The 26,874-nt window shown below is 46.4% G+C and overlaps 1 protein-coding gene across 1 annotated transcript in view; it reads left to right on the top strand.

Annotated features, from left to right (window-relative positions):
• The window catches only part of LOC147112453 (interferon-induced, double-stranded RNA-activated protein kinase-like), an 85,693-nt gene that overhangs the window by 25,924 nt on the left and 32,895 nt on the right, over positions 1–26,874 (top strand). The window contains exons 3-11 of the mRNA XM_085996728.1: positions 3,448–3,580; positions 5,119–5,261; positions 6,525–6,654; positions 9,692–9,777; positions 12,880–12,964; positions 14,912–15,030; positions 16,153–16,261; positions 19,551–19,618; positions 22,224–22,302. Coding sequence (XP_085852854.1) covers positions 3,448–3,580; positions 5,119–5,261; positions 6,525–6,654; positions 9,692–9,777; positions 12,880–12,964; positions 14,912–15,030; positions 16,153–16,261; positions 19,551–19,618; positions 22,224–22,302 — 952 coding nt within the window. The remainder of the gene's footprint in view (positions 1–3,447; positions 3,581–5,118; positions 5,262–6,524; positions 6,655–9,691; positions 9,778–12,879; positions 12,965–14,911; positions 15,031–16,152; positions 16,262–19,550; positions 19,619–22,223; positions 22,303–26,874) is intronic.

Here is a 26,874-nt window from a genome sequence, read left to right as displayed (position 1 = left end):
CGCCTGGGCCAGATCAATCTTAGTGAAGCGTTTCCCTCCAGATAGCGAGGTGAAAATATCTTCAATCCGCGGAAGTGGATATTGTACGGTGTGAAGGACCGGGTTCACTGTTACCTTAAAGTCCCCACAGATGCGAACTTTCCTTGGTTCCTCAGGCGTGCTGCTCAACGACTTTTTCATCACAGGGACGATGGGTGTAGCCCACTCGCTCCAGTCTACCTTGGACAGTATACCTGAACATTCCAGACTCTCCAGCTCTGCTTCGACAGCTGGGTGGATCGCATAAGGGAGCGGTCTGGCCTTAAAAAATTTTGGGCTTGCGTTTTCTTCAATTTTAATCGTTGCTGTCATGCCTTTTAGTGTTCCGAGTCCTTGCTGGAACACTTCTTTCGCGTCAGTTAGGATCTTTGACAGTCGCCCAGGTGTGACGTCGTCATCCTTTTTGTCAGCCACAGTCAGTGCCTGTATGGAATGCCAATCCAGTTGTATTTTCCAGATCCATTCACGTCCCAGTAATGGTGGTCCTCCATCTTGCAATACATACAGGTCTAGTTTTGGTGTTTCCTTACCGTTATATATAACGGTCACCCTTATTTTTCCTTTGAGGTAGACTTTTTGCCCCGTGTACGTCTTCAAAATAATTTTTGTGTCTCTCAAGGGTATGTGTGAGAATAGCCGCTCGTAGTCCCGTCGGTTTATGACTGTTAGGGCTGATCCTGTGTCCAATTCCATCTTTACCTGGACTCCTGCTATCTTGAGAGTGACCCAAATGGTTCGGTGATCCTCCGTTGTGATCACATTATGTAGTTTCAGACAACTCAGTTCCCTGCTTTCGAAGTCGTTATCACTCTTTTGTTCGTCTGAACTATTCTCCGTCATCTTATGTACCTTCTTGTACTTTCCTTTGGTAGGTTTCTTATTGCTGGTTTTCTTTCCCGACCTGCAGACTCGTGCTATGTGTCCTACTTTTCCACACTGTCTGCACACTTTGTCTTTGAACCAGCAATCATTCTGGTCGTGTGTTGTTCTGCCGCAGCGATAGCACTTCTCTGTTCCATATGACATTTTGTTTGTGCCATATTCTTGCGATCTCTGTTGTATCTCTGCAGCGCCCCGTGCTGCTGCTTCATATGATACCGCAATGCTGAAAGCCTTTTCCAGCGTAAGGTCCTTTTCAGATAAAAGCCGTTTCTGGGTTCCTTCACTTTGAAGCCCACACACAAACTTGTCCCTTAAGGTATCTGCCAGTCCCGCTCCAAACTGGCAGTGTTTCGATAGTTTGCGCAGTTCTGTTAAACAATCAGCATTGCTTTCATCCTTATGCTGGTTCCGTTTGTGAAACTTGAATCTTTCTGCTATCAGCAGCGGTGTGGGGTTTAAATGTTCCTTTAGTATCGTTACTAGGTCTTCAAAACTCTTTTCCATTGGCTTCGTTGGGGCTACTAGATTTCGTAATAAACCATACGTCTTTGCACCCATTAAATTTAACAATACCGACGCTTTCTTGTCATCTGACACCTCATTTGCCTTGCAGTACACCTCTATTCGTTCGACATATGTAGTCCAATCTTCGACTTCATTGTCAAATGCGGTGATACTGCCACTCTTCGGCATTTTGGGTATGGTTTAAAATGGCGTCTCCCAATGGCTTAAAATGGCGTCTCCCGCGCTTTCCTTCCTCCCCCGCTGCTGCCAACGCCGCTCCCGGCGGTTCTCGTGGCAATGGCGGCGCCCTGTAGGTTTCGCGCGCTTCTCCTGCACTGCTGCCAACGCTGCTCTCGGCGGTCCTCGTGGCAATGGCGGCGCCTCGCGGGTTTCTGCGCGTCTCTCTCTGCCTCTCTCTGACGCTGCTCGGCCCCTGAACACCGGCTGCGCCCTATGCGCTCTGCCCTCTCTCTCCCCCGTCGACGCTGCTCGGCCCTTTGCTGTGCCGCTCGGTCGGGCTCTAGCCCGCCGCTGTCCGGGAAGGGTCTGCGCACTACCTGTTGCTAGCCCGTTTCGCTGGACCACCTCGACTGGAAAGCCAAGCCTGGCTCTCGACAGCCTCCCCTGCAATTCTCGAGTCTCTGCTGGATGACTGGGCGGTTGCCCGTGGTCGACGCCCGAGTCTCTGGCCTTGACCTCCAATCCACTGATCTCCAGGAACAAATCCCCGGGAGGTGATGCAGAGTTGCAGGTAGGTTTGAACCTGCCTCGTCGCCAATGTTGCGTCCGTGTATAATAAGACACAGACTGCGGAGAACGGTACAACAGGTGTTTACTCAACGTGGCTCACACTGCAATTGATCTGTACAGATTACTACTCAGTGTTATATACAGGTGTGGTTACTGCCGGTACTGCAGTATACATGAGCTGTAAAACATAGTTCCCCCCCTTAAAGGTATATACATTACAGTGGAAAGCGTTGGGAACCATGGGTCCAAAATCACCTGTTCCTCCTAGGGATGGACCACATATGTCTCAAATTACTCACATACTGTATCCCAAAATGTAACATGAGAAATAATAAATCAAAATCTGTATTTATTGCAAGGTGTACATTATATTAAACTTTTACTGGTACTGTAAACTGAGACCAGAATTGAGTGTGTTGAAATTCTTGGACTTATTTTTCAGAGTTTATAACTCAGACTTTGATGATTATAACATGGCCACTTAGCTCCTCTGTGTGTTGTCAAGCAAGGCTCCACGCTGAGAGCCCAGGATCACTGATTTACCCTATATTTCTGTGGATGTTGGCTGTGGTTGGAGAAGTGGCAGGTGCATTTTAATGTAGGGAAATATAAGGTTATGAGATTTGAGAAAGGGAAGATTGATGTGGTTTATGTGCTAACTCCTTCTTGAAAATTCTTTCTTCACCCATTTTATATTACATAGAATTTACAGCACAGGAACAGGTCATTTGGCCCAACTGGCCCACCCCTCTTCATCTCACCCCATCAGCATATCCTTCTATTCATTTCTCCCTCATGTACTCATCGAGATTCCCCTTAAAGGCATCTATGTTATTCGCCTCAACTACTCCTAGTAGCAAGTTCCACATTCTAACCACTCTCTGGGTAAAGAAGTTTCTCCTGAATCCCCTATTGGATTTATTAGTGACTATCTTATATTTATGGCCCTTAGTTTTAGACTCCCCCACAAGTGGAAACATCTTCTCTATGTCTCCCCTATTCAACCCTTTCATAATTTTAAAGACCTCTATCTGGTCACCCCTCAGCCTTGTCTTTTCTAGAGAAAAGAGTCCCAGCCTGTTAATTCTTTCCGGCATACTGGTTGCTGCTCCAACGCACTTGCACCGATGGAGTGGAGTGGAATGGAGGATTCTCTAGGCCCCTAATCTAATATTCTCAGCTGTCTTGTATATATCAATAAAGGTACAGACTGGAAAGAAGAAACATGTGATTTGCTGCTCTTAACTTAATGCTCTTTTTGCTTTACTTTAGGTTCACATGCTATGCACATATTGGTGATGAACTATTCCCCGAAGCCCACGGCAAAACCAAGAAGGAAGCTAAGTACAATGCGGCTAAAAGTGCTGTTGAGACGTTGAAACTTCAGAATGCGTTGCATGACGTGGTGAGTAACATGTGTTGCACTTTACTCCTTCACTCCCGTTCTAGAAACTCAATTATGGTTTTATTTTTTAGACTTACTTTTTAATGTTTTCTTCAATGAGGGTGTGCTGCATTGTCTTTCGGATGAGACGTTATACCCAGGCTCCATCTGCCCGCTCAGGTGGGTGTGAGAGATCCCACGGCCACTACTCAAAGAAGAGCAGGGGATGTTTCCAGGTGACCAATCGGCCAGCATTCCTCCCTCAACCGACAAGAACAAAACCAGATGAATTGCTCCTTCACCTCATTTGTTGATTTTCCACGTTTGCCTGCCCAGCAACAGTGACTGCTCTTCAAAACAAATTTGTTGGTTCTGAAGCACTATCGGACACCCTGAGGGCACAATAAGGCGCTATATGAATGCAAGTTCTTTCTTCCTAAAAAGGGATGCCAAGATAACATTCCCCGTATCTCAAGGCATGAGTGAGCCTTTGACTGGGTGCGACACCATGCAGTTCCAAATGAGTCACTACCTTACCGTCTCTCAGGAATTCTATGCACATGGTGATCCAGTTCCTTTTCAAACTGTTCCGTCAGATGGCTCATCTTCTACCTCTTGTTTTTTTTTAACTTCTCAAGGGCTGTGTCCTCTCTCCCCCCTCTGATTCTTCTTCTTATCTGGTGTACTGATTCTACATACACAGGCTCCATGATGGCCCACATGTCCCACTCCACGCACATCACAAGGGTTCCCAGCGCTGCCTCTCGTTGCCCAACATTTTTTGCTGATGACCGCCTGCCATCTGTGTCAACCTCCTTCAGATTGCACATCCTCATTGCTCAGTTGCGATCCCGCTCACAGTGAAATAGCTGAACCACTGCCCTTTTGTGCCCTCCATTCCCGCAAACTCTCCCATCTCCTTCACTTTCACTTCCCTGTCAAATACTACTCCGTAACTGCCAATAAAGCCCAAGTACAAAAATCTCTTCAGTCCTGATTTGGGCAACACTTCCTCCCTAAATCCTTCCTCCCTTTGTATTTCACCAAATATGTGAAAGCAGGTAGCTGTTTTATTGGTGGCTCGAGGGAGGTGGGTGAGAGCGAACAATCCAGTGTTGGATTATTGGGGCTTCAGTGATAGGCAAAATGGGTCACTGACCTGCCCTCACCTTCTGCTCAGAGACCAACTTGGTACGTTGACCAGGAGAGGGTTTGAGGTCACAGAAACCAGTTGTGGTTGGCCAACAAGCACTTGTAGTTCCACACATGTCCCTGAGTCGATGGTTGGCACCACTTTCCAGTCCTCTGGGAAAGCGCAGGAAGATCATCTGGTTCCAACAGGTTATGACAACTTTAAAGGGACAGTCTCAATAAGTGACATTTCCCAATAGAATGATGGCAATATCCTATTAGTCTGCAGAGGTTAATGCTCTCTAAAAGAATAAGGAGTCACCTTCGATCGGTAATTAAATGTGTCTAATGCTTGTTGTACACATGATTTTTTAAGCACCTTCAGTATGGTTGTAAAAACAGTGCCTTTTGATTTGTCTTCAATGTAGTCTCTTGATGATACATCTCGAACACCATCCCCAGCCGGCATAGCAAACTACATCAGCAAGCTCACTGAGTACGGGCAGAAGAAAAACACACGTCCTGAATACAACTTTGTCCAGGTGGATACAGGGATCGTTCACGTACAAAAGTAAGTTTACCTTTTTAAAAATAAATTATGTTTTCTGTCCTTTGTCTTTTGCAGCCCCCCCAATACAACATACCATCCCTGATTAATGGGACCTCCCCATATAACAGACCATCCCTGGCTAATGGGCCTCCCCCTGCCACTGGCTAATGGGCCTCCCCCTGCCACTGGCTAATGGGCCTCCCCCTGCCACTGGCTAATGGGCCTCCCCCTGCCACTGGCTAATGGGCCTCCCCCTGCCACTGGTTAATGGGCCTCCCCCTGCCACTGGTTAATGGGCCTCCCCTGCCACTGGATAATGGGCCTCCCCGTGCCACTGGTTAATGGGCCTCCCCCTGCCACTGGTTAATGGGCCTCCCCCTGCCACTGGTTAATGGGCCTCCCCCTGCCACTGGTTAATGGGCCTCCCCCTGCCACTGGTTAATAGGCCCTTCCGTGCCATGTACCGTCCTTGGCTAGGGGAACAGGTGGCAAATTGCCCACTAGATGGTCTGAGATTTAGTATGGATGAAGCTCTGATTTACTTATTTATTTCCTCCTTTCACTACGAGGAAGTCACTGGTTTCTGCTTGGAATTCCCTCCTTAAAGCCCGCCCGTCTCTCCATTTCCCTCTCCTCCTTTAAGATGCTTTGAGCAAGCTTTCAGTTGCCTATCCTAATTGTTCCTAACACTGTCAGCTGCGGCTAAGCGATAGCACTCTCACCTGAGTCAGAAGGTTGTGGGTTCAAGTCTCAATCCAGAGACTTGAGCATGAAAATCTAGGCTCCAGTGCAGTGCCGAGGGAGTGCTGCGCTGTCAGAGGTGCGTTAAGCCGAGGCCCCGTCTGCCCCCTCAGGTGGACATAAAAGATCCCATGGCACTATTTTGAAGAACAGCAGTGGAGTTCTCCCCGGTGTTCTGATCAATATTTATACTTCAACAAACATCACTAAAACAGATGATCTGGTCATTATCACATTGCTGTTTGTGGGATCTTGCTCTGTGCAAATTGGCTGCCGTGTTTCCTACATTACAACAGTGACTACATTTCAAAATACTTCATTGCCTGTAAAGCGCTTTGGAACGACCTGAGATCGTGAAAGGCTTTATAGAAATGCAAGTCTTTCTTACTTTCTCTTTGGCGTGGCATCCATTTTTTTTCTTTATGCCTCTGTGTGAAGTACCGTGGGACTTTTTTTTACGTTAAAGGAGGTATGTAAATGCCAGTTGCTTTTTTGCAGAGGGTTAATGTGGTAATACCTAATGCACCTGTCATTGTGTTACAGGTTCTCTTGTAAAGTTGTCATTGATAATAAAGACTATCCAATGGGCTTTGGTGGAAGCAAACAAGCTGCCAAACGCGAAGCAGCAAAGCTCGCCTATGAGGAAATTCACAAAATCCAGTCACCTTCCGAGGTATGGGAGTAGATCTATGCAATTACTCGGTGAAAGCACGCAAATGTGATTGGACTATTGCAGCAAATGGGCGGAGAGTCTGGAGGAGAATGGAAAATAAGATGGGAAGTCTTCACTAGACTGCTGTCACAACTGGCTAAGAGGGGCATTGGGCATGTACTGGGACCAGGTTGCGTGCCCTCTCTATCCATTCAACTACAAGAGTTATGTGATAGATGATGAGGGAAAATGGGGAAGGTCAAATAATATTGGCCAAAAAACTTTAGTGTATGACCGAGCGAATATTCCACAACTGTATTCTGATTCTAACACTTTCTAAACACCTTCAGCTCAGGGATTTTAAATGCTGCTCATTTCTCGTTCCAGTTTTAAGAGGAATGCCAATCTAATTCGACAATGAAATGCGAGGAGAAAATACAGTCCCCACCTTCTAATAGCGAACACGATTCGGCCACGATATGCGATGCCCGGTATAACGGGGTAGCGCTGTTACGGTACTTGCCCAGGTCCTTCCAGCTCCACTCTGACCTGCAGCTTTATTTAAACTGCAGTTCGTGCTTACTTAGTACTTGCACCCCACACCACTTGGAGGGGATTAGAAGGCCTTAAGTCACAAAAGGTGATGGTGGAGCCCAGCACGTGAGTGCAAAAGACAAGGCTGAAGCATTTGCAACTATCTTCAGCCAGAAGTGCCGAGTGGATGATCCATCTCGGCCTCCTCCTGAGGTCCCCAGCATCACAGATGCCAGTCTTCAGCCCATTCAATTCACTCCACGTGATGTCAAGAAACGGCTGAAGACACTGGATACTGCAAAGACTATGGGCCCTGACAACATTCTGGCAATAGTACTGAAGACTTGTGCTCCAGAACTAGCTGCGCCCCTAGCCAAGCTGTTCCAGTACAGCTACAACACTGGCATCTACCCGGCAATGTGGAAAATTGCCCAAGTATGTCCTGTCTACAAAAAGCAGGACCAATCCGACCCAGCCAATTACCGTCCCATCAGTCTACTCTCAATCATCAGCAAAGTGATGGAAGGTGTCGTCGACAGTGCTATCAAGCGGCACTTACTCAGCAATAACCTGCTAACTGATGCCCAGTTTGGGTTCCACCAGGGCCACTCAGCTCCTGACCTCATTACAGCCTTGGTCCAAACATGGACAAAAGAGCTGAACTCAAGAGGTGAGGTGAGAGTGACTGCCCTTGACATCAAGGCAGCATTTGATCGAGTGTGGCATCAAGGAGCCCTAGCAAAACTGAAGTCAATGGGAATCAAGGGGAAAACTCTCCATTGGTTGGAATCATACCTAGCACAAAGGAAGTTGGCTGTGGTTGTTGGAGGTCATTCATCTCAATCACATGACATCACTGCAGGAGTTCCTCAGGGCAGTGTCCTAGGCCCAACCATCTTCAGCTGTTTCATCAATGACCTTCCCTCCATCATAAGGTCAGAAGTGGGGATGTTCGCTGATGATTGCACACTGTTCAGCACCATTCGAGACTCGTCAGATACTGACGCAGTCCGTGTCCATATGCAGCAAGACCTGGACAACATTCAGACTTGGGCTGACAAGTGGCAAGTAACATTCACACCACACAAGTGCCAGGCAATGACCATCTCCAACAAGCGAGACTCTAACCATCTCCCCTTGACATTCATGGCATTACCATCACTGAATCCTCCACTATCAACATCCTGGGGGTTACCATTGATCAGAAACTGAACTGGACCAGCCATATAAATACTGTGGCTACAAGAGCAGGCCAGAGGCTGGGAATTCTGCGGCGAGTGTCTCACCTCCTGACTCCCCAAAGCCTTTCCACCATCTACAAGGCACAAGTCAGGAATGTGATGGAATACTCTCCACTTGCCTGGATGAGTGCAGCTCCAACAACACTCAAGAAGCTTGACACCATTCAGGATAAAGCAGCCCGCTTGATTGGCACTCCATCCACCACCTTCAACATTCACTCCCTCCACCACCGGCGCACTGTGGCTGCAGTGTGTACCATCTACAAGATGCACTGCAGCAACTCGCCAAAGCTCCTTCAACAGCGCCTTCCAAACCCGCGACCTCTACCACTTAGAAGGACAAGGGCAGCAGACGCATGGGAACATCACCACCTACAAGTTCCCCTCCAAGCCACACACCATCCTGACTTGGACCTGTATCGCCGTTCCTTCACTGCCGCTGGGCCAAAATCCTGGAACTCCCTTCCTAACAGCATTGTGGGTGTACCTACACCATATGGACTGCAGTGGTTCAAGAAGGCGGCTCACCACCATCTTCTCAAGGGCAATTAGGGATGGGCACTAAATGCATGCCTAGCCAGCGATGCCCACATCCCATCAATGAATAAAAAAATTTTTTTTTAAAAAGGTAATTGAACATTAACAAGGTGTTATTTGCTTATTTACTTAATTATGATTGTGCATTCAGTGCACCTTAACGAGATGTGAATGAGTGATTAAGCACAGTTGTTTCTGCCCGAAATAAATGGCGCACTTAAGAAACACACACACCTATGAAATGCTTTGATAGGAAAAAGGAGATGGTTAAATCGCGGAAGTGATCATGCGAGATAGCAGGAAGCAAGATGGGAGAAATTAAAGACATATATTTATAAGACATGGGAAACATTTGAATAGTTGAGGAGGTGGGTGGAAGGCAGATAGAAATGGAAGGACAGAAAAACTGGGAGAAGATAAAAGCAGGTCAGCACCAAGGGTGCAGACCCTCCCTGCCAGCACAGTGCTCCAATGGAGGGTCCCCACCCCAAGCACTCTGCCACCCGCCCTGCCCCCGAAGAACACCGACAGATCCATCTCCCATCCACAGCACCTCCTGTCAAACAGATACCGGGCGCAATAGTCCAGCTCTGCTGTTGCTAAAGTCAGTGCTAAGACCAGAGACCGGCAGAGTGCCTAATAAAAAAGTAAGGTGCTATTCCTTGAAATTGTGCTGGATCCAATGTTTGCTTGTCCTTAGAAACAGTTCAGTTTGACACTAACGTTTTCTCCCTTTTATGAATAAGAATATTGCAAAACCATCACCAGATCTAAGGGATGAGGAAGAGCCCAGGAGTACTGCAGAAGACTGCCCTGGCCAAAATCTCAAAAGGTATGGTAAATTTTTGTTTCAAATGGCATCTTTTTCTTGTGACCTATTCTAAAAAGTAACGCTGTACCCAAAAACCTGATTCACAGTGACTTAATATCTGATTCTTTCTAACAAAACTTGAAGTATTGGAATGGCCCAGAAATTCCCCGCAAGCCACTGACCTGCACTTAAGAAGCGCGCCTACCGTTATGCTCTGGGCCCGCGCAGAATTCAATTGCTGGGCCTGCTCCAGCTGCCGGTGTGCAATGCTTGCGTATCCCAAGAGCGCAGCTAGTACACAGCGTCCCTGGAATCACGTGGGCCATGGGAAGGCAATCGGAGCAGGGAATCTCCATTCATAGATTTGACAGGAAGACCTGTCAAATCTATGAATAGAGATCAGCCCCTTAAAACCTTAGTAAAACTTCAAATAAATAAAAAAATAATTACATTTTTAAAATAACTATAAATTACATAAATTTAAACAAAAATTTAAATTTTTGAAAAAAATAATTAAAGTTTTTAACGGGGCTAAAAATAAACTTACCTTTCTTTAAAGTATTTTAAAATGATAAACCTGTGGCAAAAATGTTTTAATTTTACTTACTTCACCTCTTACCTTGTTAAAAGCAGGCCTTGTGCCTGCTTTTCCATGCCCAGCTGCTAGGGACTTACCTGCACTGAAAAAACTGAGAAAAAAGCGGAAGTTCAATGCATACGCGCTGCCTCTCCGGCGCACGTGGTTGACCTTCGAACCCTTTTCTTCAAGAGAACAGAAGTTCCGGGTTCCAGCGCATGCGCAGTGCATGTGTGAAACCGGCACTTCCGCTGGCCCTATGGGTGAGCACACAGCGCGTACACACCCGTAGGGAACGGAATTTCAGCCCCATTGTGTTCTCTCTTTCTCCGTCTTTCTATCTCTCGCTCGCTCTGATTCCTCACTCTCTCTCCCTCACTTCCTTCTCTTCCTCTGTCCCCCTTCCTCCCATCTCTCCCTCTCCCTCCCTTCCTCCCTCTCTCTCTCTCTCTCTCTTTCTCTCTCTCTCTCTACCTCTGTATCTCTATTTCACTCTCCCTCTCTCTCTTTTCCCCATCCCCCTCTTTCTCCCCCCCTTTCTTCTCAGTCCCCCCTTCTCACCCCCATTCCCCCCTTCTCACCCCCATCCCCCCCTTCTCACCCCCCGTCCCCCCCTTTCTTCTCACCCCCCCTTCTCAGCCCCCGTCCCCCCTTCTCACCCCCCCGTCCCCCCTTTCTTCTCACCCCCCATCCTTCTTCTCACCCCATCCCCCTTCTCACTCCCCATCCCCCCTTCTCACCCCATCCCCCTTTCTCACCCCCATCCCCCCTTCTCCCCCATCCCCCCCTTTCTTCTCCCCCATCCCCCCTTCTCCCCCATCCCCCCTTTCTTCTCCCCATCCCCCCTTTCTCCTCCCTCCCATCCCCCCTTTCTCCTCCCTCCCATCCCCCCTTTCTTCTCCCCCATCCCCCCTTCTCCCCCATCCCCCCTCTCCTCCCCATCCCCCTCTCTCTCTCCTCCCCATCCCCCTCTCTCTCTCCTCCCCATCCCCCTCTCTCTCTCCTCCCCATCCCCCTCTCTCCCCTCCCCATCCCCCACTCTCCCTCCTCCCTCATCCCCCTCTCTCCCTCCTCCCCATCTCTCCCTCCTCCCCATCCCCCTCTCTCCCTCCCCCATCCCCCCTCTCCCGCCCCCGCTCTCTCCCTCTCCCGCCCCCGCTCTCTCCCTCTCCCGCCCCCGCTCTCTCCCTCTCCTGCCCCCACTCTCTTCCCCCCTGCCCCCGCTCTCTTCCCCCCTCCCCGTTCTCTTCCCCCCTCCCTCTCCCTCTCTCTTCCCCCCTCCCTCCCTCTCGTCTCCCCCCTCCGGGGGCGGGTACGAAGGGCAGCCCCAGTAAGTTGATGGTGACGCAATAAGGTGACCTAACGTTTAACCGAGGTCCCCTCTGCCCTCTCAGGTGGACGTAAAAGATCCCACGACACTATTTGGAAGAAGAGCAGGGGAGTTAGAATCATAGAATGGTTACAGCACAGAAGGAGGCCATTCGGCCCGTCGAGCCCGTGCCGGCTCTCTGCAAGAGCACTTCGGCTAGTCCCATTTCCCTGCCCTTTCCCCGTAGCCCTGCAAATTTTTTTCATTCAGGTACTTATCCAACTCCCCTTTGAAAGCCACGATTGAATCTGCCTCCACCACCCTTTCAGGCAGTGCATTCTAGATCCTAACCAGTCGCTGGGTAAATTTTTTTTACTGCTGTCGCCTTTGGTTCTTCTGCCAATCGCCTTAAATCTTTTCCCTCTGGTTCTTGAACCTTCCGCCAATGGAAACAGTTTCTCTCTCGCTACTCTGTCTAGACCCCTCATGATTTTGAACACCTCTATCAAATCTCCTCTCAATCTTCTCTGCTTTAAGGAGAACAACCCCAGCACGGTGGCATAGTGGTTAGCACTGTTGCCTCACAGCTCCAGGGACCCGGGTTCGAATCCGGTCCTCGGGTGACTGTCTGTGTGGAGTTTGCACATTCTCCCCGTGTTTGCGTGGGTTTCCTCCGGGTGCTCCGGTTTCCTCCCACAGTCCAAAGATGTGCAGGTTAGGTTGATTGGCTATGATAAAATTGACCCTTAGTGTTAGGGGGATTAAATACGTGGGGTTACGGGGATAGGGTGGGATATGTGTTGGTGTAGGGGTTACGGGGATCGGGGGTGGGATATGTGTCGGTGTAGGCTCGATGGGCCGAAATGGCCTCTATCTGCACTGTGAGGTTTCTGTGATTTCTGTGATTTCTCCAGACTATCCACGTAACTAAAGTCCCTCATCCTTGGAACCATTCTTGACAATCTTTTCTGCACCCTCTCTAAGGCCTTCACATCCTTCCTAAAGTGCAGTGCAAAAAATTGGACACCAGTGTTTTATAAAAGTTTATCCCTCAACTCACATCACTAAAACAGATTATCTGGTCATTATCACATTGCTGTTTGTGGGATCTTGCTGTGTGCAAATTGGCATTACCACAGTGACTACGCTTCAAAAGTACTTAATTGGTTGTGAGGTGCTTTGGGACGTCCTGAGGTCATGAAAGGCGCTGTAGAAATACAAGTTCTTTCTTTTTTAGATTAACAGAAGATCAAAGTGGCGAGAATGAGAAGACAGCCACAACCGGTATGGATGGAAGTCCACCAGATTCCGATTCCAGAATGGTGCAGTAATTTTCAAGATATTCCATTGTCCTAAGGATAAATGTTTGTATTTCTGCAGCCTTTTCTGAGAGATAATAGTTATCATTGCAGTCCAAACTAAGCTGGGTCAGCTAGTTGCTGAGAAAATTAGAATGAATTGAATGGAATATAGTTTCCCAACTGTGAAACCCCCAGCGCTGCCTGAATTTTCCTCTTACTGGCTGGGAATTTCCTTGTGGGTTCTCCCGATCTGCTGCCCCCATAACTTCGATGGTTGTCCTGTTTACACGGCGTGACCAAGGTTTCCACCAGCAATGCCTTAATTTTAAAATTCTCATTCTTGTTCCTCCAATTCTGGCTTCTTGCGCATCCCCGATTTTAATCGCTCCACCCGTGCCTTCAGCTGCCTAGGCCCTAAGCTTTGGAATTCCCTCCCTAAACTTCTCCACCTCTCTCTCCTTTAAACTCTCAAGTCCTTGAACGTGTTGTCGCCTCCCAAATCTGTGCTCATCTTTCCTGGAACTCCATGTTTGAATCCCTCTAATCAGGTTTCCCCCCCTGCCACAGTACTGAAACAGCTCTTATCAAAGTCACAAATGACTGACTGTGGCAAAGGTAAACTATCCCTCCTCGTCCTTCTTGACCTGTCTGCAGCCTTTGACATGGTTAACCACACCATCCTCCTCCAACGCCTCTCCACCGTCGTCCAGCTGGGTGGGACTGCACTCGTCTGGTTCCATTCTTATCTATCTAATCGTAACCAGAGAATCACCTGCAATGGCTTCTCTTCCCGCTCCCGCATCATTACCTCTGGTGTCCCCCAAGGATCTATCCTTGGCCCCCTCCTATTTCTCATCTACATGTTGCCCCTCGGCGACATCATCCGAAAACACACTATCAGTTTCCACATGTACGCTGACGACACCAAACTCTACCTCAGCACCACTTCTCTCGACCCCCTCTACTGTCTCTAAATTGTCAGACTGCTTGTCCGACATACAGTTCTGGATGAGCAGAAATTTCCTCCAACTAAATATTGGGACGGCTAAAACCATTGTTTTCGGTCCCCGCCACAAACTCCGTTCCCTAGCTATCGATTCCAACCCTCCCCTTGGCAACGGCCTGAGGCTGAACAGACTGTTTGAAATCTTGGGTTCATATTTGACCCCGAGATGAGCTTCCGACCAGATATCCGTGTTATCACTAAGACCGCCTATTTCCACCTCTATAATATCACCGGATTCCACCCCTGCCTCAGATTATCTGCTGCTGAAACCCTCATCCATGCCTTTGTCACCTCTAGACTTAACTATTCTAACGCACTCCTGGCTGGCCTCCCATGTTCTACTCTCCGTAAACTTGAGGTCATCCAAAACTCGGCTGCCCGTGTCCAACTCGCACCAAGTCCCGTTACCCATCACCCCTGTGCTCGCTGTCCTACATTGGTTCAGCAATGCCTTGATTTTAAAATTCTCATCCTTGCTTTCAAATCCCTCTGTGGCCTCGCCCCTAATGGCCTAGCACTAATTTTAAGATTTTGCCCCCTTGTTTTGGTTTCTCTGTATCTACCCTAGCGAATCCTATTATCATTTTCTAAAAATCAACTACTAGAAGCCTCTTCTCCTGCAGAAACCCTTGTATTATTTGGCTAAATTGAGATCACCACATAAGAGTGTTACACCAGGTTTCGCTACACCAGGTGTTATTACACCATACAACAGACCCAGACAGGAGGTGAGCAAAACCTCAGTGGTGGAGAGCTTTGGGAGCCAGAGGTCCAAAGTCCTCTGTTCCTCCCAGTCATGCTGCACTTACCACATGTCATGTCATGTCTCAAATCACTCAATGACTCCGTCCTCCTGCCCAGCTGAGACTTTAAGGCAGGAGCACGCATTTGTAAAATTCACTCTTATTAAGAAATAAAGCAGAAATAAACTCCACTTTTTTAATGAGGTGTTCTTTAATCAGCTGCAGTCGAACTATGGCATGAAAAACGCAATCGGAGAATTGAATGAATATTGCCAAAAAAAAGGTCAATCCTGCAATATTGTGGGTGTGGACAAGCGTGGACCTTCTCATGATCCAGAGTAAGTAAATGAGTCTATGTTACATCCAACATCGTATCGGCACTGGAAAGCAGAGGTACCAGAGAAAGACTGAATCGGGGCTCTTTTCTCAAAAAAAAGAGGTTTGAGGGGTGACCTGATAGAGTTCTTTAAAATTATGAAGTGGATTGATACGATAGACGTAGAGAAGATGTTTCCACTTGTGGGGGAGCCAGAAACTAGAGGACTTAAATATAAGATAGTCACTAATAAATCCAATAGGGAATTCAGGAGAAACTTCTTTACCCAAAGAGTGGTGAGAATGTGGAACTCGCCACCACAGGGAGTAGTTGAGGTGAATAGTATAGATGCATTTAAGGGGAAGCTAGAGAAACACATGAGGGAGAAAGGAATAGAAGGATATGCTGATGGGATGAGATGAAGAGGGGTGGGAGGAGGCTCGTGTGGAGCATGAACACCGGCATGGAGCAGTTGAACCGAATAGCTGTTTCTGTGCTGCACATCCTATGAAACACTCAGCAGGTCAGTAAGCAGCTGTGGAGAGCACTTTCAGGCGCAGAGCCTTTGTCACTACTCAAACATTTCTTTATGCAGAGGATTGTCAGAATGCGGAAATGCTTTGCCACAGGAAGTGGTGAGGCAGAAACCTTTTGCATCTTCTTAGGGATAATTAGATAAACGTTGGAAGCAGAGGAAGACACCGGGCTATTGGCGAGAGAGCGGGGCAGTGTTATTATAGAATGATACAGCACAAAAGGAGGCCATGCGGCCCATCGTGCCTGTGCCGGCTCTTTGAAAGAGCTCTCCAATTAGTCCCACTCCCCTGCTCTTTCCCCATAGTCCTGCAATTATTCCCCTTCAAGTATTTATCCATTTCCCTTTTGAAAGTTACTATTGAATCTGTTTCCACCACCCTTGCAGGCAGTGCATTCCAGATCATCATAACTCGCTGTGGAAAAACAAATATATATATTTTTTTAATTACTCCAGCAAAGAACTGGTTCAGACATGATGGGCTGAATGGCCTCCTTCTGTGCTGTCTGATTCTATGATTTAAGGCGTATGTAGGTTTGTGTGTATTTAAGTTCTGGAAAGCATTTTGTTCTGAAGGTTCCTGACTAAACGAGCTGTTCTGTTTCCCAGATTTACCCTACGGTTTGTAATAAATGGCAAATCTTTTCCAAGTGCTTCTGGAAGAAGCAAACAAGAAGCCAAACAGAAAGCTGCCCTCCTTGCTTTGAAGAAGCTTCAGGTACTGCTTGAGCCGTTTATCCCTCCTCCCAGCTGTTGAACTTTTTGTCCCAAGTAGATATTTTGGGCTTCAGTATAAATGTTCACCTTGAGGCTAAAGAGTCTTTTTCGATGTTATTTTGTTTAAGTCACCCAGTGCTACAAAAGGGAAGAAGTTTTTAACGTGATTTATCTTAGAGCGGATTCCGCCTTGCGGATAAATCGTGGAACAATAGTAATTTCAGTGCAGATAGGAGGCCATTCGGCCCATTGTGCCTGTGCAAGCGCTGGCTCCACATCAGTACTATGGGTACGGCGTGGAATAGTAGAGCAGTGCACTGGTTGTGGTACTGAATTTGTAATCCAGAGGTTGAGAGTTCAATCCCCCTCCCAAAAGCAAGCTACAAAATTGATTTTAATAAATTTTGGTTAATTTATGAGGTGGTGCCAGGGAACAATCTGTTAGCAAAGCTGCCATTTTGTCATAAAACCCCAACCAGTTCCCTGATATCCTTCAGGGGTGGGAACCTGTCACCTCTATCCGGTCTGGCCTACACATGATTCCAGCCCCAAACTATGTGGTCAACTCTTGATGCCCTCCGGGAATGTGCCCAAGCTAGACAATTGGGTCAATTTTAACCCTACCCAGTGTCATTCGTGGCTCAGTGGGTAGCACCCTTGTCTCTGAGTCAGAAGGTCATGGATTCAAGTCCCACTCCAGAGACTTGAGCACAGATTCCAGGCTGACTCCAGTGCAGTGCTGAGGAAGTGCCACCCTTTCAGGCAGTGCATTCCAGATCATAACTTGCTGCATAAAAACAATTCTCCTCATTTCCCCTCTGGTTATTCTGCCAATTATCTTAAATCTGTGTCCTCTGGTTACTGCCCATCCTGCTAGTGGAAACAGTTTCTCCTTATCCACTCTGTCAAAACCCTTCATAATTTCAAACGCCTCTATTAAATCTCCCCTTAACCTTCTCTGCTCTAAGGAGAACAATCCCAGCTTCTCCAGTCTCTCCATATAACTCAAGTCTTTCATCCCTGGTACCATTCTAGTAAATCTCCTCCACACCCTCTTCAAAGCCTTAATTAGCCCATTACAGGCTTTTGTGTTAAATATACGTTTGTAGGAATGGTCAAATTCCTATCTAGAGATTGAGTTCGATGCAGGCAATCAATCAAAAAGGTTTTTAATGTCAAACTAACGAGTTTAAACAGATTGATGCAAGAGAACTATGAATACAGGTCTTAACAGGTCGGAGGCTCCACGAGGACTGCCTGGGCGGTCCCGTGGATGGCGTCATGATGTCATCACGTTTTTCCCGTGTTTGGGTGATCACATGATTAGCGGCATGACGTCATCGCGTTTGCCCGCGCTCTTAAAGGGGCCGCGCACTGTACATGCAAACAGTATATACAATGGTACAGATTTAGTCTGTAGCTAACACATCGTTAAAGGGAATTATGTACAGTTGTTCAGAGTCCCTCAGTGGCTCTGCCACACGTTCAGACATATATGGGCTATATGGGCTTTTTTCTCTTCAATGGGACTGTAATCTAGCTCATTGTACCCCTTTTGGTTCATGGTTTGTCTGGGTATCTTTTTAATCCTTTTACCATTGAAGATTGTGGCCCTGAAATGCCACAGGGTTTCTCCCGCTCTCCTGGTGTATCGCCTATGGCGGAACCTCCAAGTAAAACTGCCGGAAGGCTGCTACTCCGGGTGTGATGGGTTCTGCCTTTTATTTAGGGTTCCATGGTCTCCTGCTGGAGATACAGTGGGAGTCTGGGTGGAAATCCTGCAGAAATTCATGGACTCTGGGTGGAATTGGCACCGTCTCAAGCCTTGGCTCCACCTACACATGCACTGAGCTCCTTCATGAGGTTCAGAGGTGACCTGATAGAGGTTTTCAAGATGATGAGAGGCTTTGATAGAGTAGAGAGAGAAAAACTCTTCCCTCTGGCGAGTGGGTCAATAACCAGAGGTCATAGATTTAAAATCATTGGCAAAAGATCTAGCGGGGAGATGAGGAGAAATGTTATCACTGAGTTGTAGCACGGTGGCATAGTGGTTAGCACTGTTGCCTCACAGCGCCAGGGACCTGGGTTCAAATCCGGCCTCGGGTGACTGTCTGTGTGGAGTTTGCACATTCTCCCCGTGTTTGCGTGGGTTTTCTCCGGGTGCTCCGGTTTCCTCCCACAGTCCAAAGATGTGCGGGTTAGGTTGATTAGCCATGATAAAAAATTGGCCCTTAGTGTTAGGGGGGATTAAATACGTGGGGTTATGGGGTTACGGGGTAGGGCTTGTGTGGGATGGCTGTCGGTGTAGGGATCGGGTGCTAGGGTTTGGATGATCAGCCATGATCTCGTTGAATGGCGGAGCAGGCTCGAAGGGCCGAATGGCCTACTCCTGCTCCTATCTTCTATGTTTCTATGTAGGGATCTGGAATGCTCTACCTGAAAAGATGGTGGATGCCGATTCCATAAATAATTTTAAAAGGGAGTTGGACAGGTACTTGAGGATGAGCAACTTACAGGGTTACGGACAAAAAACGGGGGTGTGGGACTAAACACGACTGCTCTTTCAAAGAGCCAGCACAGGCATGACGGGCCGAATGGCCTCCTATGCTGTATGATTCTATGATAAGGAATTCAGGAGAAACTTCTTTACCCAGAGAGTGGTTAGAATATGGAACTCGCTACCACATGGAGTAGTTGAGGCAAATAGCATAGATACATTTAAGGGGAAACATGAGGGAGAAAGGAATAGAAGGTTATGCTGATCGGGTGAGATGAAGAGGGGTGGGAGGAGACTCGTGTGGATCATAAACACCAGCACGGAGCAGTTGGGCCGAATGGCCTGTTTCTGTACTGTACATTCGATGTAATGTAATTTCAGTAGTGGATGAAAGAATTTCAAAAATACGTGTTGCGGTGTTTGTCGCTAATATCGTACAGTGAGATTTCACCCTCCAAGGCCAAGGTGGAAGGTACCCAGACAGACCATGAACCAAGAGGGATACAATGGGCTAGATTAGCTTCCCATTGATGATGAATATGCGCTGGAAAGGAAAGCCCAAATATGACTGTGCATTTAACACAAATGGGTTAATTATCCGTGGTACAGAAATAGTTTTTTGGTAATTTGCAGAATTGGCAAATCCGTTACTAAGTATGCAAAGTTCACAATTTAAATAAAGTTAATTCCATTTAGGACATTGGGTTTCGGGTTTGATTTGTTTGTTTTCTCGAACTCTAATTTAATGTTTTCTTTGTCCCCCAATTCTGTTCCATAAACTTGGCAAATTAAGGCCTCTGATATGTTATGGTCGTCACAGAACCAATTGGGCAGTATTTTACAAGATGGAAATTTATTGAAGTAAGTATGTGAAAAATACCCCAGGTAACTACTTTAATCTTAGCAGCAAGTAAAATTCCAAATCATGTGCAAAATCTGCTCTAAACAATTTAGAACTTTAGCTTTCAGCTTTGATTATGTTTTAAAATAAATGTGAATGAAACCGCACGAGCAAGTTGTTTTGGGTAGGTTATGGTCATTGTTTTTATTAGTCCGTTGTATCATGATCATTGATTCCCTTATGCGAGCCATTCCTTTTCGATGTTCAGTCCTCAGGCAGAAGTGCATGACCTGATAGTTACCAGTTACCCTGCCTTTGATTTGTCAGACTGCTTGTCCAACATCCAGTACTGGATGAGCAGAAACTTTCTACAATTAAATATTGGAAAGATCGAAGCCACTGTCTTTGGTCCCCGCCATAAACTCTATTCCCAAACCACGACTCCATCCCTCTCCCGAACATCTGTCTGAGGCTGAACCAGACTGTTCGCAACTTATTTGATCCTGAAATGAGCTTCTGACCCCATATCCGCTCCATCACCAAGACCGCCTACTTCAACCTCCGTAACATCGCCTGTCGCTACCCCTGCCTCAGATCATCTGCTGCTAAAACCCTCATTCATGCCTTTGTTACCTCTAGACTCGACTATTCCAACGCTCTCCTGGCCGGCCTCCCATCTTGCATCCTCCATATACTTGAGCTCATTCAAAACTCTGCTGCCCGTATCCGAACATCTATCACATCCCGTTCACCCATCACGCCTGTGCTCGCTGACCTACACTGGCTCCCAGTCCAGCAATGCTTTGATTTTAAAACTTTCATCCTCGTGTTCAAATCCCGCCATGGCCTCGCCCCTCCCTCTCTCTCTAACCGCCCCATGGCCTCGCCCCTCCCTCTCCCTCTCTCTCTAACATCCTCCAGCCCTACAACCCTCCCTTTCTAACCCCCTACAGCCCTCCCTCTCTCTCTAACCTCCTCCAGCCCTGCAACCCCCATCTCTCTGTAACCGCCTCCAACCCTACAACCCTCACTCTCTCTGTAACCTCCTCCAGCCCTACAACCCTCCCTCTCTCTGTAACCTCCTCCAACCCTACAGCTCTCCCTCTCTCTCTAACCCCCTACAGCCCTCCCTCTCTCTCTAACCCCCTCCAGCCCTACAACCCTCCCTCTCTCTGTAACCTCCTCCAGCCCTACAACCCTCCCTCTCTGCAACCTCCTCCAGCCCTACAACCCTCCCTCTCTGTAACCTCCTCCAGCCCTACAACCCCTCTTCTCTGTAACCTCCTCCAGCCCGACAACCCTCCCTCTCTCTGTAACCTCCTCCAGTCCTGCAACCTCCTCCAGCCCTACAACCCTCACTCACTCTCTCTGTAACCCCCTCCAGCACTACAACCCCCCCACTCTCTGTAACCTCCTCCAGTCCTACAACCCTCCCTCTCTCTGTGACCCCCTCCAGCCCTAGAACCCTCCCTGTCTCTGTAACCTCCTCCAGCTCTACCACCCTCCGAGATCTCTGCGTTCCTCCAATTCTGGCCTCTTGCGCATCCTCGATTTCCTTCGCTCCACCATTTGCAACTGTGCCTTCAGCTGCCTAGGCCCTAAGAGTTTTTGGTCACCTGTCCTAATATCGCCTTAATAAAAAGAGAAAGGTTTAGCATAACTTCCTTGTTTTTTGTATTCAGTGCCCCTATTTACAAAGCCAATTATCCCATATGCTTTCTCAACTGCCTTATCAACTTGCCCTGCCACTTTCAGGGATTTGTGAATATGCACCCCAGATCCCTCTGCTCTTGCACCCCTCTCAAAATACTATATAGATTATACTGCCTCTCTGTTGTTTCTCCCAGTGCATCACTTCACACTTATCCGCATTAAATTGCATCTGCCATGTGTCTGCCCATTTCACCAGTCTGTCTGTCCTCCTGAAGTTTTCTACTAACCTGTTCACTATTTACTATGTTGCCAAGTTTTGTATCATCCGTAAACTTTGAAATTGTACTCCCTATACGCAAGTCTAGGTCATTAATATATAACAAGAAAAGCAATGGTCCTAATACCGACCCCTCGGGGAATCCCACTGCAGACTTCCCTGCAGTTAGAAAAACACCCGTTCACCACTACTTTCTGCCTCCTATCCCTTAGCCAACTTCATATCCAAGTCACCACCATCTCTTTAATACCACATTCTTCTATTTTCCGAATAAGCCTGTTATGTGGTACTTTATCAAATGCCTTTTGAAAGTCCATATATTCAATATCTACTCCACTACCTTCATCAACCCTCTCTTGTTACTTCATCAAAGAACTCAAATATCTCCTTATGTGGCTCGGTATCGAATTCTGTTTGATAACGTTCCTGTGAAGTGCCTTGGGACGTTTTACTACATTAAAGGTGCTATATAAATGCAAGGTGTTGCTGTTTCCTTTTTATTGGATTCAATTGGTTGAATGAAATACATCATGCGACTTGTTTGGAAAGGTGTTTGATGCTCCTTGCTGAGCTTTAATTTTAATAATACTTCTCAGGCGTGTTCTGTGAAATGTGTGTTTGAGTAGCGGCACGGAATGAATTAAAATCTATTCAGTCGCAATGAACGGCCCCTCACATAGTTCTGATTATCTTAGGAACAATTCTGAACATTCAGATGGTTCCAGCTTCATCGTGTTCAAGGACAATTCAGCAGAACCTTCTACTCCCAAAACGGTACGGTACATTTTTTAAGACAGACTGCTGGTCCTCTTGTCCATGTTGGTGTGCTGGTTTTGCTTTCCTTTCTCGTCTTTCAGATGAGACAGAAGAACTTAAGAACATAAGAAATAGGAGCAGGAGTAGGCCATTTGGCCCTTCGAGCCTGCTCCGCCATTCAGTAAGATCATGGCTGATCTTCTACATCAACTCCACCTTCCTGCACTGTCCCCATATCCCTTGATTCCCTTAATATCCAAAAATCTATCGATCTCTGTCTTGAATATGTTCAACGACTGAGCCTCCACAGCCCTCTGGGGTAGAGAATTCCAAAGATTCACCACCCTCTGAGTGAAGAAATTTCTCCTCATCTCAGTCCTGTATGGCCGACCCCTTATTTTGAGACTGTGACCCCTGGTTCTAGACTCTCCAGCCAGGGGAAACATCCTCCCAGTATCTACCCTATCAAGCCCCTTACTAATTTTATATGTTTCAATGAGATCACCTCATTCTTCTAAACTCTAGGGAATATAGGCCTAGTCTATGCAATCTGTTCTCATGGGACAATCCCCTCATCCCAGGAACCAGTCTGGTGAACCAGGTGAAGGCACATATATCTTTCATTAGGTAAGGAGATCAATACTGTACACCGTAATCCAAGTGTGATCTCATCAAGGCTAATATAATTGTGGTAAGCCTTCTTTAGTCTTATACATCAATCCCTTTGTAATAAAGACTAACATACCATTTGCTTTCTTAATTGTTTGCTGTACCTACATGTTAACTTTGTGATTCATGTACAAGGACACCTGGGTCCCTCTGAATACCAACATTTCCCAGTCTCTTGCCATTTAAAAAATATTCTGCTTTTCTATTTTTCCTATCACTCTTCTCCACATTATATTCCATCTGCCATGTTCTTGCCCACTCACTTAACCTGCCCATATCCCTTTGCAGACTCTTTGTATCCTCCTCACAGCTTACTTTCTCACCGAACTTTGTATTGTCAGCAAACTTGGATATATTACACTCTGTCCCCTCATCTAAATCATTGATATAGATTGTGGCCCAGTAATTCTGGTCCCAACGCGTGAGTACGGACGGGGTACTCACGCGTGGGCCCGTTGGAAGTGCCAGATTTCAGCATGCACAGCGCATGCGCGGGAAACCGGCATTTCCTCCAAGGGGTTCAGAGGTCCAACGCCCTGCGCGCACGCGTTGAACTTCCTTCTTTTTGACAGGTTTGCCCGTGTGTAAGGGCCTCAACTTTTTAGAAATGTAAAAAGGAGACGTAAGGACTTGATTCTTTAAGGTAAGTGGTCTATTATTTAAAATTATAACATTTTTTCCATAGCTTTATTGTTTTTAAGGACTTTACAGTAAGGCAAGTGTATTTTTAGACCCGATTTCTTAAAAAATTATTTTTTTCAAAAATTTGATTAATTGTTTAAAATAGTTTTTTAAAGTTATTTATAGTTCATTTAATTAGTGGGATGTTTTTTAAAATGTTATTTAAAGTTTAAGTAGTGTTTTGGGCGCCCGTAGTTTTCATGAGTTTGACAGTTCTTACTATCAAACTCATGAATGAAGTTTTCCCTCCCCTGATTGGCTGCCCAGTGCTCACCTGATCCCAGCCGGCACATCGAACTAACTACGCCGCTGGATCAGGCAAGCACAGCGCGCCGACAGCTGAACCGGGCCAGTGACAGGAATTCCAAGCAGGCCCAGGCTTCAGCTGTCGGCGCGCCGGGTAAGTGCACATCGGGGGCTTGCACGCGCGGCAAGCCCCCGAACCTAATTTCTGGGCCTGTAACTTAGCTGAGTCCCAAGCACTGATCCTTGCGGTACCACACTAGTTACAGCCTGCCAATCTGAAAATGACCCGTTTATTCCTACTCTGTTTTCTGTCCATTAACCAATCATAATCCATGCTAATATATTACACCAATCCCATGAGCCCTAATTTTGTCTAATAACCTCTTGTGTAGCACCTTACCGAATGCGTTTTGAAAATCTAAATACACTACGTCTACTGGTTCCCCCTTATCTACCCTTCTAATGTACCCTCTAAATTTTTTTGGCCCGCATGGTCCCTTTAACGGTTTTACTATTTAAAAACCGGCTCACTGGCTGCGCGGGACCAGCAGAGCGCTGCGTGGCCGTGCAGCTTAAAGGGAACATTGGTTACAACCTCAAAAAATTCTAACTGATTTGTCATACACGATTTCCCTTTCATAAATCCATGTTGACTCTGCCCAATGATATTATGATTTTCTAAATGCCCTGTTACCACATCCCTAATAATAGATTCTAGCATTTTCCCTACTATTGATGTCAGGCTAACTTGTCTATAATTCCCTGGGTTTTTTTTTCTCTCCCTTTTTTGAATAGCAGGGTTACATTTTCTACTTTCCAATCCACGGGGACCATTCCAGAATCTTGGGAATTCTGGACGATCAAAACCAATGCATCCACTATCTCTGCAGCTACCTCTTTTAAAACCCTAGTATGTAGGCCATCCGGTCCAGGGGATTTGTTGACTTTTAGTCCCATTAATTTCTTTACTAGTACTATTTTCTTTAAGTTCCTCATTCTTGCTAGACCCTTGGTTCCCCACTATTTCCAGAATGTTATTTGTGTCTTCTACCATGAAGATAGATACAAAGTATTCCTTTAATGCCTCTGCCATTTCCTTATTCAATGTCTCTGCCATTTCCTTATTCCCCAATATAATTTCTCCTGTCTCTACCTCTAAGGGACCCACATTTACTTTCGCTAATCTCTTCCTTTTTACATATATATAGAAGCTTTTGCAATATATTTTTATGTCTGGCTAGTTTACTCTCATATTCTCTTTTCTCTTTCTTTATCAATTTCTTGGTCATCCTTTGCTTAATTCTAAAATCTTCCCAATCCTCAGACTTATTTTTTTAACAACATTATAAGCCTCTTCCTTTAATCTAATACCTCTTCCTTTAATCTAATACTATCTTTGACTCTTCTTGTTGGTCACAGTGGGACTACTAATCTCATGGGGTTTTTTATTCCTTAGAGATATGTATATTCTTTGCAAATTATGAATTAATTCTTTAAGTGTTTGTCATTGCTTATCTGCCATCATATCTTTTTAATCTAGTTTCCCAGTCTACCTTAGCCAACTCGCCCCTCATACCAACATAGTTTGCTTTGTTCAGATTTAAGAGCCTAGTTTCCGGCTTGACTAAATCACTCTCAAACTCAACATAAAATTCCCTCATATTATGATCACTCTTCCCTAAAGGCCCCTTTACTACAAGGTTATTAATTAACACTTTCGCATTGCACAATACTCAATCTAAAATAGCCTGTAACCAAGTTGATTCCTTGTCATACTGATCTAGAAAACTATTCGTCCTTCACACTATTACTGCAAATTTGGTTTGTCCAGTCTATATGTGGATTAAAGTCCCCCATGATTACTGTATTACCCTTGTTACATACGCTTTTAATTTCCTGATTTATACTTTGTCTGACACTATAACTAATGTTAGGGGGCCTTTCGACTACTCTCACTAGTGTTTTCTGCCCTTGATGTTTCTTGGCTCCACACAGACTGATTTTACATCTAGATTTTACAAGCTAGGATCCTTTCTCTCTACTGTCTTTATCCCATGGTTTATTATCAGGGCCCCCCGCACCGCCCGCCCCCCCCCCAAACGCCCCAACACACTTTTCCATTTTGCCTATCTCTTCGAAAAGTCACTTATTCTGGAATATTTAGTTCCCAACCTTGGTCATTCTTCAACCATGTCTGTGTAATGGCTATTAGATCAAACCCATTTATTTCTATCTGTGCTATTAATTCATCTATTTTGTTGCGAATGCTTCACGCATTCAAATGTAGTGCCTTTAGCTTTAACTTTTTTCTATTTTTCCCTGATGTCACTAATGCCCTATTACCTTTGTTAAGCTCTCTGTCCTTTCCTGACCCACTCTGCTTAATTTTACCCAAATCGCTACTCTGCTCTAGAGCTTTGACATTTCTCTCGCTGCTTTTAAATTTACTCTTTCCTGAATCTTCCCACTCCCCCTTCATTAGTTTAAAGCCCTGTCTACTACCCTAGTTATTCGGTTCGCCAGGACATTGGTCCTAGCCCTGTTTAAGTGGAGCCTGTCCCAGTGGAAGAACTACCTCTTTCCCCAGTACTGGTGCCGGTGCCCCATGAAGCAAAACCCCTGCCTCCCACACCACACTTTCAGCCATGCATTTAACTCTTTGATCTGTTTGTCCCTATGCCAATTTGCACATGGCTCAGGTAACAACCCAGAGATTATTACCTGTGAGGTTTTGTGTTTTAATTTCCACCCTAGCTCCTCAAACTCCCTCAGCAGAACTTCATTCCTAGTTCTACCTATGTTGTTGGTTCCTACATGGACCACAACAACTGGATCCTTCCCTTCCCACTCCCAGTTCTTAAGAAGATCTCCTTAACCCTGGCACCGGGGCAGGCAACTCAACCTTCGGGACTCCCAGTTGCGGCTGCAGAGAACAGTGTCTATCCCCTTGACTATACATCCCCTACCACTACAACATTCTTTTTCACTCCCCCC

Source organism: Somniosus microcephalus, chromosome 9 (assembly GCF_052327205.1).
Source record: "Somniosus microcephalus isolate GS21.2 chromosome 9, FLI_Smic_1.0, whole genome shotgun sequence".
In the NCBI taxonomy this organism is placed as follows: Eukaryota; Metazoa; Chordata; class Chondrichthyes; order Squaliformes; family Somniosidae; genus Somniosus; species Somniosus microcephalus.
This window is presented reverse-complemented; position numbering and strand designations above follow the sequence as displayed.